Source organism: Rhynchophorus ferrugineus, unplaced genomic scaffold (genome assembly GCF_030347505.1).
Source record: "Rhynchophorus ferrugineus isolate W39M unplaced genomic scaffold, kcgeb_rfMv2 rfM3, whole genome shotgun sequence".
Classification (NCBI taxonomy): Eukaryota; Metazoa; Arthropoda; class Insecta; order Coleoptera; family Curculionidae; genus Rhynchophorus; species Rhynchophorus ferrugineus.
In genome coordinates this window covers 47,694,382-47,711,036 of record NW_027472582.1, presented here as the reverse complement: position 1 = coordinate 47,711,036, position 16,655 = coordinate 47,694,382, and the positions used below count along the sequence as shown (strand labels likewise).

At 29.7% G+C, this 16,655-nt stretch overlaps 1 protein-coding gene across 1 annotated transcript in view; it reads right to left on the bottom strand.

The window, feature by feature from the left end:
- The window catches only part of LOC143194441 (nose resistant to fluoxetine protein 6), a 44,137-nt gene extending 34,013 nt beyond the window's left edge, over positions 1-10,124 (bottom strand). Inside the window, exon 1 of the mRNA XM_076401238.1 lies at positions 9,758-10,124. Within this exon, the coding sequence (XP_076257353.1) occupies positions 9,758-9,974 (217 nt within the window). The 5' untranslated portion in view covers positions 9,975-10,124. The remainder of the gene's footprint in view (positions 1-9,757) is intronic.
- Between the last annotated feature and the right edge of the window lie 6,531 nt (positions 10,125-16,655).

The window sequence follows — 16,655 nt, the reverse complement described above, 5'->3', positions numbered from 1 at the left end:
TTGTATTTTTAAAAAATATAAGGAATATAAAATAAAAACATATATGCTCTTACTTTTACGAATCACTGCCTGGCTGATAATGATTCGGGCAGGACGGAATTAATAACACCACTTATGGCTTTGCAGTATATCTTTAATTATTTCTTTACTATTATCAATATTAAAGTTGACTTGGTATATTTAGATATGATCTCGTAACCAGCGAAAATTATATAAGGCTGCCTTTTAATCTTCTATATAGTACCCTTTAAATTATTTCTTCACTTTTGGTGATATTAATGCCAATTGTAATCGGTGTTGCAATCTTCCACGTTCTCTCAAACAGTTGTTAAATGATGAGACGTTAAACACTTTTTCTGCCTTCCCTATTTCCATTAAACTGTCTACTTTTATACTTCATAAAGACTTTCCATTAAGTCCACTGTTTGCTTTTCCTGTCCTTTTACTAATGCATCAGCATTTAATATTGCTCCTCCAACTGTAACTTGTTCATCACCTTATTGAATCTTATGTGCCAACATTTTGATGAATTTCTTACATAGAGTTTACCCGAACAGTGCTTGATTTAATTGTTGTTATCCTGTTTCTGTGATTAAACCCTCTGATTTTCTGATTAGATCTTTAGTACGTCATTCCATTTAAAATATTCGGTTCAAACGTCAATTCTAATACTTTGCAACTAAACTCTTCTTCTTTGGTTTCAATGGCTTTTTATCCTACCTTTGACTCTGTTGGGCTTCATTTTGCTAGTTTTCAGTACCTCTCTGGTACTTGCAAATTAAAAAGTATTCTCTACGGTCTCCACGGTCGGTTTTATCCTACTTGTAAATCTGTTGCACCTCATGTTTCTAGTTTTCAGTACTTATATCTGGTTCTTGCAAATTAAAAAATCTTCTCGATTAGTTTGAATATTTCTTCTTATCCTACTGATAATTCTGTAGATCCCCATGTTTATAATTTTCTATTACTTCACTAAACCTTGCAAATTACACAGATTTGCATTACTAAACTTTTCTCCAATGATTACAATGTTTCTCTTTATCCTACCGATAATTCTGTTGCTTTCATATAGACAGCTGCTTTACTAAACTCTTGATTACTCCATTACTAATTACTACATTGATTACAACATTTCTGTCTATCCTACCAATAATTCAAGCTCACATGTTTCTAATTTTCTGATATTTCATTGATCCTTGAGTGCTCTAGTGCTCCATAATTTAATTCCGCCACTTGTTGCATATAGCCTTCTTCTACTTTCCTTTTCCTACTAGCCAAACTCGAACTTTATTTAACCTCCATTTCCCTGCACTCCTCCTTTCCCTTCCTCAGCCCCTGCTTCATCCCATTTATACCATGATAATGCACATAATCTGTTACGAATCACCTATGATTCTGGACGGGACTTTTTGGATCGCTGGTCTTTTATACCATTTTTGAACAGCCTCGATACAAATTACATCACCCTCTACTAGTTGTTCTTCTTCTTTCATACGTTGGCTCATGTATCGGCATAAATCATATATTTAACACTTACATAGTATACGTTTGAATGAGCATTTCACTATTTCAACTTCGGGACAGTTAATTGTCATTTATTACGAATAATATAAAAACTTATATTATTATATATTTTACAAACATATAAAATAAAATATATCTCACGTAATACTGTTGCAGTATACAGGGGATAATATTCAAGGGCTGCGATTGCAAAATACTTTATAAAGGAAGCCAACGTTAGGCTGCGAAAAAGTGATATAACGATCATAAAACCGGGTAATATTGGAAGAATGTGGTATGGTCTGACGAACGTTTTCATTGTTACGGAATGTATAAGCGGTGTCGTATTTATGAATAGGGTAATCTAAAAGAAGTCTATATCCGGACTACCTGCGTCTACATTCAACCACAGGAGAGGTTCCGTTATTATTTGGAGGGCAATATAATTGTATTTAACTGATACTCTGAATATTGCAGCCAATCGCTGCTATATTCAAAAATGATAATACTCAAATACACACAGTCAAAAAGGTTCAGTCTTTCAATCTTGGCTTGAGAAGCATCAACATATCATCAAACCTCTTCCTTGGTTAGCACAATGACTCAACATCATTACAACAACTATCATGGCCACCGTAATAAAGACTAAGGAGTAGATTTTCATCTTTAACATCATTGAAGCAACTGGCGGATGGTTTGGTACAAGAATGGGACAACATGCCGTTGAAAACAATTCAGACACTATACGAATCTATTCCGCGAAAAATTGCGTCTGTATTAAAAGTAAATTAATTAATGCTACTGATAGCTTTTTATGCAAATATTTTTGACCATTTTTTAAAAATGATGATTTTTTCACATCATCATTGTCTCCGAAGAAATGTTTAATTATATTTTTTGCAAATATGAGTTGAATTTCGATGCATTATTTTAGCCATGAGCTTCAACAAGCAAGTAGTGACGATTTTATTTTGATCAGAAAACTTAACAGTAGTTTAAGTATCAGTATTAGCAATATATTAATCGAATACTTACAGAAAATCGCATTTTAATATGATTAATGAACTGTTCTTAAAGTCATTAATTAATTAATGTCAACTGTGTCAACGTAATTAAGTCATTAATCATAATAAGACAATATTCCTATCAAATATACTCATACACAAGTTATATTTTTGTAATTTGTTTACAATATGCATAGAAAGTAAGAAAATAATGTCATCTTATTAATTATAGTTACTGTATTGGGCATTTGAATATATTCTGATCAGTTTTCCTCATTAGAGAGGTGTTTATTTAGAAAAATTGATACAAGTATATTAATCAAAATATTTACCATCATTTAATATAATTTCCTATCATCCTTCTGGAAACATGAAGGTACCGGGTCGGAAGAACGATGCTGGTTTGGCAGCGATCCAGTCTCAGCAATCAGAACCGCATGCTAGATAATACTGCATCGTTCTGAACAAATTCTCCTTTGATCTGCAAGAGCATACACTCACAAACCTTGCAAGGTATGACAGACATCTTCAGCAACAGTTCAATTTAGTTTTACCAGTTTGTAAGGCATTATACCTTGCTGATGTCGGAATCAGTAAGTTCACAGTAAGACTTTATGGCCATGATTATTCCGCTTTAGTATCGATTTATATGGCTTTTTTTTAATTAAATCAGGACTATTTACACTTAGGATAGTGGTAGTAGACTCTATTTTTAACCGACTTCAAAAAACGAGGAGGTTCTATATTGGGCTGTATATGTTTTTAAATGTATTTCATAGTAATACCGATTTCTCCATCAAATATACACCGATTTTCAAAATTCTCTTTTTATTCGAAAGAGTACACTTCGAAGGTGCTGTCATTGGAACCAAGTTAGGATCTGATGGCGGAATCCGGGGAACTCGAGGGAAACCCTATAATTTCAGATATTTGCTTTATTATGCTTTTTAAGCAATAACCATATCATATGAGAAGCCGTAGAAATGTTGTAGTCAACTGCTTCTATGGTGCAATGGTAAGAGCGTTCAGTTTTCAGGCGGAGTTCGCGGGTTCTATTTCCGGTGCGGACAATACCCCGGGGCCTGAGACGTTCCTTATTTGAATCATTGTTTCTTTATTCCAATTTATTCTCATACGGGCTTCACATTTACTTGGCCTACCCAAAAGAAAAAGAGAAATATTTAATAAAATAACTGCGTAATTTATTGAGTAACTATCTAACACTAAAAAGAGAAAAATGAGATATTTTTAATAAATTTGAACCGACTTCAAAAATAAATAACTCACTAAAAAGTAAAAAATAATCAAACTTATAATTTTGATACAAAAAAAATGCTTTAAAATTAAATATTTACATAATAATCGTAGTAATAAATAAACAAAAACCTTATTTAACCTACCTACTTCACGTATTTTATATTGTACTATATACACACAATTTAGCTTAATAGCTACCTAAACCTATACATCTATTTACAATATTATTTTAACTACTACCAACTGATCAGTTTGATGTCGGCATCGATCTCAAACGATACTAAAATAATAATATAACATTACATACACAAAATTAAATTATTAACAAAAGAAATCTAATTTGTTGTTCTGTATATATTAATAGTTCAATAATTTTAAGGAAAACTGTTATTTAACAAAATACAAACAAGCACCTAATATATTATTTTGCTCATAACCCTATATCATTCCATCAATTAGGGTAATTTAAGAACCTATTCGTGTACCTGTAATATACAATTAAACATGACCTTTTATATAAAGTTAAAATCTAAATCTCAGATCTAAAAAATTGTAACCTCGATAAAACTTGCAAAACTAGAATTAACATCAGCAATTTTATACGTTACACAATTATTCTTAAAACAGCATCGAATACTTTAAGCAAACTTACAGTGTAATCACACAGATCTTTTATATTTATGATTGTATGCCTAGAATGACAATAGTTAATATGACGTATTTTGAGTTATTAAGTAAACTTGTTCTCCGAAAATATTTTTTAACGACTTCAACAGAAATGTTGTTAAACACAAATATAAGAATCTGAATATTCGTGGACTATTAAGTTTAATATTTGCAGATTTTTAGGAGCCATATAAACAAATACCACATCACTATTTCGTTCTTATTACATAGTCGTTGTTTTATTTAAAATATTATTTTGACATTCACATTTACCATTCAATTTACTTCTAATATTATGGAATTCTTGTGAAAATCTAATATAGAAAGATCAAAAATAATACAACAATATTTTCCACCACTATTTCAGCCACTAAATGGTCGGATTTACTAAAAATTACTTTTTTGTTGGTTAGGAAATTTTATCGGAATATTGATTTTTGTTCACAAATTGGTCAACATTTTTTCCCATCTTCCTATCATCAAGTGTTAATCCGATTATTTCACTAATAAGCTGAAAACTGATATTTTTTATAGAAAATATATTAATCTGGAGGAAAATTGAGAGTATTTCAAGTTTATGTTTTTGGCGGGTGTTTACTATTATGTATGATATTTTACATCGAACAATTTTAACAAAACTTATTGGCTTTTTCCGAACTGTGGATACTTATTGGTATTACTTATACGTATAAGAGAAAAACAAAAATATTTAGAAAAAAACGTGTTTTCAAATTATCAAACTTAATTTTATAAAACTGCAATTATTTCATAAGGTTATTTAGGCTTTTAACAACCTCTTAATTTTAGTATTACTTTAATGGTGGAAATATAGATCATATACAAAGAGAGCCTGTGCTTTCCACATCATTTAAATATTGCTATGAGGCGTTTGCAAATAAGGGTGCAAGTTTGCAATATTAAATTTCATGAATGCTGCTCATGTGAATAAAAGTGCCAGGTAAAACCCTATAATTGGAAATAGTCAATTTTAATAAACTAGAAGAAAAATTATACAAGTTTTCTATTATGCGAAAAATGTCCTTTTACATCGCAACAGAAACATTTGCATTAACCATACAAATACGTTTATTTTAACTAAAAGAAAGTTAAGACATTGTTTTCTTTTCAAATCTTTCAATGAACATTCAATACCAGTAGTTTTCAGTTGCAGTAGTTCCTTTTTACAGATATTATTGTTAATATTCATTTTCTATTTGTGGCTAGGTGCTTGGGTGAATTCCAATATTTTTTTACTGTAATAAGGCAAAGAGATTGAGAAAAAAATATATAACAATAATTTTATAATGTTTAAAAATTTTATATCATAAATCAAAATATTTTCACGTTTCAGTGTCCATGGACTATTCCATGACTTTTTAAGATTTTCGTAGCATTATACGTCACAGAAAACTTTTCTTCCTTATCTCATCTGTCAAGCAATGGAACTGCCAGGTATGGTAGTCATTTTCTCTCCTTTTTCAATCGTTCAAACTGCCAAGCTGCCTGAAGCTGAAGGGTTTTAGTTGGTTTTCCGTCTAGTAAGTTTTGTCTTAACTCTTCATCAGTAGCATCAAAATCATCATAGTCACAATGACATGTCAAAATCAACAAATTTCACAGTTAGATTAGGTTGTTTAGTAGTTGATTTTTTTTCGAAACAAGACTTCCCAAGCCAATAAACATGTTTCAAACTTGTTTCCATAAGGTCATGTGGTATCCATTCTTTCTATTTCTAAGTTACATTTATTATCTTTTAAGCTTATATACTTTTATAATGATGTTTTATCATCAATATGGTATCGTTTATATTTATATTATAATCTAGTTTTACACATTTATCTATTATTTCAGATTACGCATAACTTACTACAGGGCATTTACAGTATATTTATAAAAAATTATAATGAAGGTTAAATATTAGATTGCGTTGAGATATATTTATTTCTCAGCGTGATTGCTACCTCTGCAAAAAAGCTGCATATATTTAGATTGCCTATAATAATTTTACTTAATGACATTAGGGTTTGACTGTATGTACATTAATGAAGATATTTCAATCCACTTTGTTCATTCAGTTTTGATACTTTTTGAGCAGTAGATCATACCATGAGACTGAAGAGACTGAAAAAAGTAATCAACAACAATCAACACAATCTAATGAATACTGCGGATTTTTACTTAAACATTTCCATGCATATATTCATAAATTGCAATTGGAATGCAAAATTGAAAAATAATTTACTGTAACAACTGTTTGTATTCAATGGTAATAATTTCAATTCATAGAGATCTTCCATGAATGTTTGATATGATCTGAACTCTTGATTTTCCGTCTTACTTTTTCATAAATTTTCAGCCACTAGCTTTCTTACCTTCGACATGAAATTCTCCATTCTTAGGTTTCCAAAACCACTCCTGATAACTTTTTTCTATATGAAATATTAATTTTCTTATTTTAAATAATAGTTATTTGTAATAGATGCTTTATTACAAATATCTAATAAACTAATAAACAATTATTAAAATGGATGTATTTAATACATCACCTATTGATTTTATTTTATATTACTGATTATGTATTAATTTATGTTGTATCATAGTGTTGTGAGTAATATATTTTATAATACAAACTTAATTAAAATAGTCTTGTGGTAAAATTGTTAATATATTACACCAAATTGATGACGTTATTACGGGTTTTACCAATTTTTAATATAAATATATGTTCGAGGGTAATTCTGGTGTATTTTAATATTCATAATAAATAACCTTTAAGAATTTGTCTTAGAAATAACAGTTTAAGATTCTAATAATTTATTCTAATTATTAGGTTATGGATATATATAAGTGCTTCTATCATTTTTTCCCATTAAATAGTAATAAATAATAATATAAAAAATAAAAATAATAAAAGCGGTAAGAAACAAAGAGCTAAAATTTGGAGATTTAAAATACTTAAACCTTTCTCTAAGGACGCATGCATAATGCTTGATTTGATTTGAATAATCAGAAAAGTTGCAACCCTGCAATGCTGCAATCAAATATCTTAGAAGAACATTGCATTTTTATTTGTATTTGGCAGTATCTTTATTAGATTTCAAATCATACTTATATAGATTTTTCTAAACTAAATTTATTTGGATTGGGCTTTTAGGTATTTCGTGTGGGTTTGGACGTTTTTGGTTTAATCCTACTGGCTTGCGCGTCATTTAAAGAGCATTCCACAAAATATCTGGTCCTACCTAGTGTGGTTACCGGTATGGCTCAAGTAATTGTTCCTTTTTCCACTACAAATAAAAATTAGAAGCACCCATGCAAGAGTGTTATTCGAACATTTAACTATTGAAACGATTGGAGTCTTGTGACCTAGTAGCGGCAACTGCTGCATGACTAAACAGGTTTATTTGAAATAAAATAATGCATGACATAAAATAATCATTATAATGACATTGCATCTCAGGGCATAAAAATGTTTATAACATGTAAAAAATATTTAAGACGTTAAAATGGGATAATTGAATAAGAATAAAATAAAATAAATATTTAACTAGATTGAAGTTTTGGCACTAGAACAATCATATTCGTAATTGCTTTTTTTATATTAACTGAAATAATTTGAACTTTTTTAAAAATAAAATGTATATTAGGCTCTTTAAAACTATTTGAAAATAGTTTTAAAAATGTATTTTGATGAAAAAGAATAGATTCCAATTTTAATACTTGAGTTTAGGATTAACAGCATTATCAATACGTAGCTGGCGTTCAAAGAGATTGCAACCATGTCCAAGTCTCTAAGAATTAGGATAAAATAGTATATGTAATTTCTGTTTTTTTTTAAATATGCTAGAACATAATACCAACGATTTCATCAGGTAGACCAACCTAATACTAACTAAGTTTATTACTAATTCCTTCCGTAGGGCTAACTGTGAATAAAGAATGGTAAGCGCCCTTTGTGCCAAGTTATTTGTATAATGAAGCCTTTTGTTATTTTACTACAATAGTTTGCCTTTTTACACAGTATTTTTCTATTCTAGAAAGTATTCTATTGTTTTCAAAAGTGTTGCTTTAGTTTAATTAGATAGAAAATTTGAAGACGAAAAGTTTCTAGGTGTTGCTCGAAAAACAACCTTGGTCTACCAAATTTCTTTGCCTTTTATGTCTATGGCATAGCAGAGATCGAGCAAATAACTGACCAAATAGTGTCGGCCAGCGAGGGAGTTTACAGTTGGTAAAAAGAACGTCCTCCAAGAAACGTTGTTATCTCAGCATAATTTCTTTTAGCACGACTGCACATAAGGATACACTTCTCAAAGATAGAGATTAATTCAAATACATAGTTTCAAAATCTCCAGGCTTTCCAGAAGCAAAGGTGAAGTAGAGTAGTTTTGTTGGGTCAGACATTAAATGGATTAAGGAGACCATAGAGATATTTTTAGGCAAATCTTAACTATAAACAAATTGTTAAGAGAATGGTAAAATAATTTCAATTTTTAGGTTGCCAAATGAGTCTAAAAGTATATTTTCTTCATTCCCACCTCAACTAATTAACGGAAAATTTGGAAGATATGAGCGAGGAGCAAGATGAATGATTTCATGGAACAATAGATACAGAAAAGATACTTAAAAAAATGAAGCGTCTCAATGATATCAGAATATACAGGCGAAAATGTATAAAATGTGAGCTTTTTGTTACTGTATAAACGTTTTAATAATTGATGTCAAGAAAAAATACTATGTATTACTAGCAAAATCTCATTTAAATAAATTAAAACAAATTTGGAGAAACAAATAACTTGTTCGCTTTATTTCTAAAAGCTATTTTTTTATCACAGTTTGATAAGTTGATATATATTATTTTCAAACGGACGTTTTATTTTTAAATAAAAATATTTCAGCAATTTTAAAATGAACTTTCAAAAAGTATTACATTAAAAATTATTATAGTATGTATTACAAAAGGAAAAATATTAAATACATTTAAATATTCAAGATATGAAATCGTAATGTAGTTTTCATGTTTTAACATCTATTTTCATTCAAATTTATATTAAACCTTATAAAACTAAAGAAATGTTTATGTTAATAAAAGGTAGTATCGATTTAGTGGATATAATATTATATAATAATAACACATATTAAGAATAAAATTATATAATAAATATTATTGAATACGAAATTGTATAAAGTTTCTGGGATTTAAAATGTTTTATATATTTATTATATCTTCAATGGCACCATTTCTTTTTAAATTTTTTTTTTTAAATTTAAACATAACATCGTAAAAGTTTTAAAAAAATATCAGCCGATTTATTATCTTTACTTACTTTCTGTTGCCCATAGTTTCGATTCTTTCAATTCCTTCAGATAAAGTTTACTGTGCTCCCTACATAATTCGTTCTTCGAACGAATCGTTGGTATATACAATTCTAAAACACTATCGACTTCATTTCCCGCCGAAATTACGTTCCCGAAAAAATGCGCGCTCACACACCCGAGTAGTACCACCGCCAAAACAAGAAATACGCTCGAACTGTACTGCATCGCGACTTCAAGTCTGCATATCCGACCTGAACGAAGCGGAATGAAATGATTCTCAAGACGAAACAAGACGAGAACGTCCAGAGACTGTTATATATATGTAAGTCTTGTAAGATGGCACAGTGGTCATGTCACGTTGTGCTTTTTGGTCGCAAAAATTACGTCCGCTGTACGAATTAAATGAGTTTTATAATTAATTACGTACGGACGTCACAACGAGGCCATTTTTATATGTCGAAGGGAGTAATCCTTGTAAATATAAATAAACAACTTGTTTTCTGTTACTTAATGGATTTAGGAATGTAAAAATTTATTATAATTAACAGGTCAAAACGAATATTCATTATGATAAACATTTTTTAAGAAAAATATTGAAACGACTTCAAAAAATTGTCGGTACGAGTAACAAATTAGATTTGTTTTGTTGACTTGATTCGGAAACTGATTGTAGTTCAAATAATATTGGTTTTATTTATTTCTTACTTATTTTTTGATGTCGTTTTAATTTTTTTTTTTTGATAAAATTTTAATTTTTTTCTTTTTAGTGTTAGATATTTATTTAATAAATTACGCAGTTATTTTATTAAATATTACAAGTTCGGGCCCCCGAGGTCCGCTACTTAGACTAAGTGATTTGACAAATGTTCCGACCAAACTAGAGCAAAAAAAGTTGCTGTCCTGTTGGAATTGAACCTGCCACCTCCGCGTGTGAGCGTAACGTTCTAACCAATACACCATAGAAACAGTTGCATGCAACATTTCTACGAGTTCTCAAATGATATGGCTGGTGCTTAAAAAGCAAACTGAATGGCTTTAAGAATTTTGAATGGAAGTAGGTGAGTGTACCTACATCCGATTTCTCGTTACATCTGTTCAGCAATAACATTATAGACAAATATATAATTATTTTAATTAAAAAATATGTTTTTTTAAATTATTTAATTAATACATTGTTACTAGTTATTTCCGTCTAACCTACAATTTGTCTTTATGCTAACTTAAATTTCTATATAGGAGGACCCATCGGCCCTAACTCAGTCTCTGGTGAAATAATGTTTATACATTCCATTTCTGAATATTTTAATATATGCACCTCACTACACAGCACTACACAAGATCAGATGGTTTGATTCTTTTGAGTCTGTGTCCTCTTCTGGTGGTATCCAAAAGTTACAATATTTCAATATTCGTATTTGAATGGAGTCTTTCCTCATGCCCCCTTACAATTCTCTTCATTTCTTGACTGACTGTGGGTATCTGAAGGTCTCGATGTAGGTAATCAGTCCTATAGTATTTGGATGCACCCACAATACCTCTCAGGACTTTGTTCTGAAAAATTTGTATTTTATTTATGTTACTCTTTGCAGAACATCCCCATAATTGAACTTCGTATGTTCATATAAGTTTCAATATTTGCTTATATAATAGCAATTTATTATGTATTAATAATTGTGATTTTCTTCCAATTAGTACATTTTCCTGTATTTCAATTCCAGTTCTTTTCTTTTCTTCTTTATTTGTTCCTTCCAGCGAAGTTTTACATCGAGATTCATTCCGAGCTATTTAGTGTTGTTAATGTTATTGGTGCTTTATATGTTAACTGCACATGTATAGATTTACTTTCATTAATTCTTATTTTCCAAGCTTGTGTCCAATTATTTATATTGTCACTTGCCAGTTGTAATTTTCGCGAGGCTTCTTGACTATTGTCTCCGACAGCTATAATCGCAGTATCATCAGCAAATGTAGCCATCGTGATATTTTCCATTTGTGGTATATCACAAGTGTAAAGTAGATAAAGCATTAGTTCCAGTACACTTCCTTATGGTACACCTGCTTTGGATTATTTATTGTAGAGTATGCTTCTTCTTGTTTGACTCTAAACATTCTGGTTGTAATGTATGATTTTAATAGTTCGGTGTGTTGTTTTGGTAGCATTTTCTGTAGTTTATGAACAAGGCCTTCATGCCAAACCTTATCGAAGGCTTGTGCTATATCTAAGAATATAGCTGAGCATACTTTTTGACTTTCGTAGGACTTTTCAATAACATCTGTTATTCTGTGGACAAAAAATATGTGGAACCATTGTACATGCCTTTGAAATTTCCCCCTTTCCCCTATCAGATCCTTACTTCGTTCCAATGGGACTCGGAAATACAATCTTTCATATAGAAAATAATTTTGAAAATCGGTCCATAATTGATGGAGAAAAATATTTACAGCCGAACATAGACCCTCTACTTTTTTGAAGTCGGTTAACAAGATAGTGTGAAATTTCGGTAGCTTTATTGATAGCAGGAGCTAAAATGTAAAGACTGCAATTTTGCTTCATTCTTCTGTGTATGTAATTGAACTCCTCCTAAACGGTTTGACTGGTTTTAATTAATTTTTATTTGTGTTTTTTATTATATGGATTTGAGAATAGTTTATAGTCACAATTAGACCCGGTAGGTGGCTGCGGTAAGGCTCCAGCAACACTCCAGTTCCAGGAGTGAAACTATCCATTTTAGTAGTCTGGAATTGCGTTTTTTGGCATAGTATAGTCATATCATTCAGCAAATAGCGTTACTGATTTAATTTAGTTACGTCAGTCGTTTTTGATTATTCAAGTTTAAAAATTGTTTTGAGGATTCTTTTAAAGGTCGAATGGTTGCATTATGTATGTAGTAACCGCAAATATATTGTGGTGCTAGCTTATACAAATGTTACGTTCAGGTATATCATTATTTTCTATTTCATAAAATCTTATTTTATACGAACCATATTTTTAAACTGTACTGTTGATAATTTTTATTAATCATTTCATCATGGAATGGGCATTTTACGATCTTTTTTGATCTAACAGAAGAACACGTGCTCTGTAAGATCATTCAAAATTGTTTGATTTTAAACGTCATATTGAAAAACTGGAAAACGGTCAACAATTGGACCTTAAGGTAGCAGCGGTTTTATATCAGTATCACATATTTCTTTCATGTTTTGATTTTATTTAATTTAAATAAATGTGTAGATAAGACATATTGAATGTTTTTAGAAGTGAATGATAATATTAACTTAAGCGAAATAAGTTGTCGGAAGCGTTTCAAAGCATAACGAATTTGCCTTTCGTTACATTGTACGAGAACGTTTGAATGAAAGGATAGAAAAGCTCTCCTGGGGCTGGAGGAACACTTTTCTTTTGAAAGAAGGCAAACAAGATATGAACATTGAATCGATTCTTGGATCATCTAAATACGAGGAATATTTTCAACTTATATATTGCCTAGAAGATGGGATCTAAAATTACATTATAATACAACAAGAATTCAACAAAAATGTACAAAACATTGAACAAAATTTCTGGAAAAACATGTGGTTCACATAAAAACTATTTTCATCAGAGAATCTCTCACATAAAATGGGTAAAAGCAGACTATTCCTAAAGCCAGACAATTACCTCTATATTATTTACATTTATACACATTTAATATTTGCTCGATTTAACTGAGATAGATTTCTAACTTCTTGCATAATTCAAAAAATCTATTGGAAGCCTTTTTTAAAAATTTACAGAATTTTTATCTCAGATGTGCAATTCATGGTTTAGATCACTAGAATAAGTGTATTGTAGTTCAAGGGGCTCTCGTCGTCTTCCTATCAGAAAGAGATATCAAAATTATCAATAAAATAGTGTTATATTGTAAATAGATTACCGAAGTATCCGAAAAATCTTTTAATTATCATATAATATAATTGAAATATAGTGTCGTATAAATTTAATTTTACATTTGTATCAAAACGTAATCTAAATTTTGACTGATTTGTTTTTTTCCGTTATTTGAAGGACTCTGTAAGATGAAAACAAACCGAATGTATTGCTGTCGGTAAACAAAACAACAACAACCTTTGCATATTTTAAATTTTCTATAGAAAAATACTTTTCCTTTTCCCGTTTCTCTTATTTCTCTGCCAGTGTCATTTGTTCTAATACATGGCCATTATTTTTGTTTTTATATAAAATAACTAGATATTCAAAAGATCTGCAATTTTAAGGTTAGTAAATTAGGAAAGTTAGGTCTCCAGATTTAGTTCTTTTTTACGAATTTTTGTAAAAATAAGTATTAATTAAGGTACTCTAGGGACCTAAAAATTGCTGTAGTATGTTAATACTAGATACATAAATTGAAGTGTATAGCATTAAATGTATTGAAGTTTAGGTAAATTGTACTGAAAAATAAACAAATTATTTTAACTATACATTTTTTTTTTGAATGAAACCTTTCTGCTGACTTATCGAACAACCTAATATTAAACGGTACATTAAATTAAAATTTTCTCGATGTTCTAGGGACAATGGTGCAATAATACTATTTTGGATAAATAATGAATAATAACATATTAAAAATAATGGATATATACAAATATTTCTATATGTAACGTAAATTTACTATTAAATAACCAAAACAACTAATTTAAAAGAAAAAGAAAGTTCCAAAGCATGGAATCAGATTTCTTGGATTTAAAGAACCGATTTCTGACTGTCTGGTTCGTTGGGTAATACTGTTACAATGCATGAATCACATTTCTTATAACATAATAGTTAAGTATTCCTATTAATATTTACTTATGAATTAAACAATATGAATTAAAACTTAAAATAAAATTAAAACATAAAAATATATGTGTAATTTGATGTATAGAAAATTTTGTTTTACGTTATACTGTTTGTTTGAAATAACTTAAAATCAAGTATAGCAAGGTGTAAATATTGCATAATATATAATAATTAATAAGATTGAAACAATTAATGAGCGAATAATTATTTTATAATTTATTCTGATATCTTTATTTTAGATACAATCCGAATAATATTCAAATAGCCACTAAAAAAAAAAGAAAATGAGCCCTGTCACGCCAGTAATCAGGCTGGGTAAGACCGGACATCTTCTAGGATGATTTCTAAATTGGTCACTCGCCAGTCGGTAGGCTTAATTCCGAGGACAGTAGTTCGGAGCCCGCGTACGTTACGTTAAAACAGTAGGTCCAGTCCAGGGATTTATCACTCGTTGATAAAAAGATTACTTTAAAATATTTAAAAAATATATTTAAACATTAAAAAGAAATAATACCAAGTTCTGAAAAATTGTTTTATATTCTGATATGATAAATTGGATTAAAGAATAATAATTCATCAAAATTATTTTATTTGCGACGGTTGAAATATAAATTTATTTATATATATGACATATAAATGATGGTGATTACTATTAAAAGTAGTCGTAAACTATTTTAACGTATGTGAATATGAATTATAAAGTATGCAAAGAAGTTTTAGGGATTTACAAAAGATGGCATAACTAATATTAAATGCTTTGCATTATTTTATAATTATGTTCATGTTAAAACATCATTATCATCTAAGAAACCAAGTGTTCCAATCAAAGTGCGTGCGTGACTCAGAGCCCCATGGGCCAACATATATGCTGAGCCCCATCATATATGCTGCTGATGACCCTGGGTTACGTCGTACTTTGCTATATATAACATATATATATATATATATATATACGTGCATATATATATATATATATATATATATATATATATATATATATATATATATATTTGTTTACGACTGGAAAGTGATTCCCTGATCTTGACCTGGAAAGATCTGTCCGAGAGGTAAGGACTAGGTAATTTAATGTTGTTATGTTATATGTTGCTTTGCTTGTAGTGTAAAGAGCATGTGTTGGGGCTATGTCAACATTTTTTACTAACAAATTACAAACCGGTTTGTTTTTGTTTAAAAAAAAAGTACAGCTGATGTATATTTATTACTGTATGACGAATTTCGGTTTATGCTGGTTTTGGCGTTTTAAAAATGGTAATTTCAATTCCTGAAAAAAGAAAACAAATGGATGCGACTTTACAACATTTGATTTATTTACATTTCAATCCTTTGAACCGGAATGTTCCGGATGCATGATTTATGCCAAACCTAAGACGAGTTGGATGAAATCCTGGGAGTTAATCAAAAATAGTCAATTGTAAATTGTTTTTACCTTTGTTAATAAGGTAAAGAGCGCTTGAAGAGAGTGTTGCTGTTTGTAGCGCAAGACTTCGAGCATTTTTCTGTCTGGTTACTATTATGATGACCAATCGCAGATGTTCGTCGTTCTAACTATTCGTAGTTCGTAGTTCTAATGATTTTTAATCATGTCCTTATTGTGGCTGATGGTATTTTTCAATCAAAAGATCGATTCTGTCTCAAAATATTTTGAGAAATTCGTTCGGCCTTTAATAAACATATCCAAACCACTTTAGTCTCTTTAGTTTGGACCCATTTTTTACTGTACATGGATTATCAATAACATCATTTTTAAAATGATCACGAAGAGAAACAATTAGAATGAAAAATTTGCCTTAATCATACTTCGAGCTTATAGATGCTAGAGTGGCATATTATCCAAGTCTAGAAGCTTTCACTGGTATTTTGAAAAGCACTAAAGAGAGAATACTTTAGCATATTTAGTTATTGCCTAATATATCGTTCAATTTTCTCATTTTCTGTTTTTTAAAAATTCGTTAAATATTATAAGTAACTATATTTATTAATTCCATCTCGCTAATAGTAAATTTCTAGAAATAGAATATTAATTGGCGTATGTTTTCGTACAAGAATGGGACAACATTCCGATGGACACA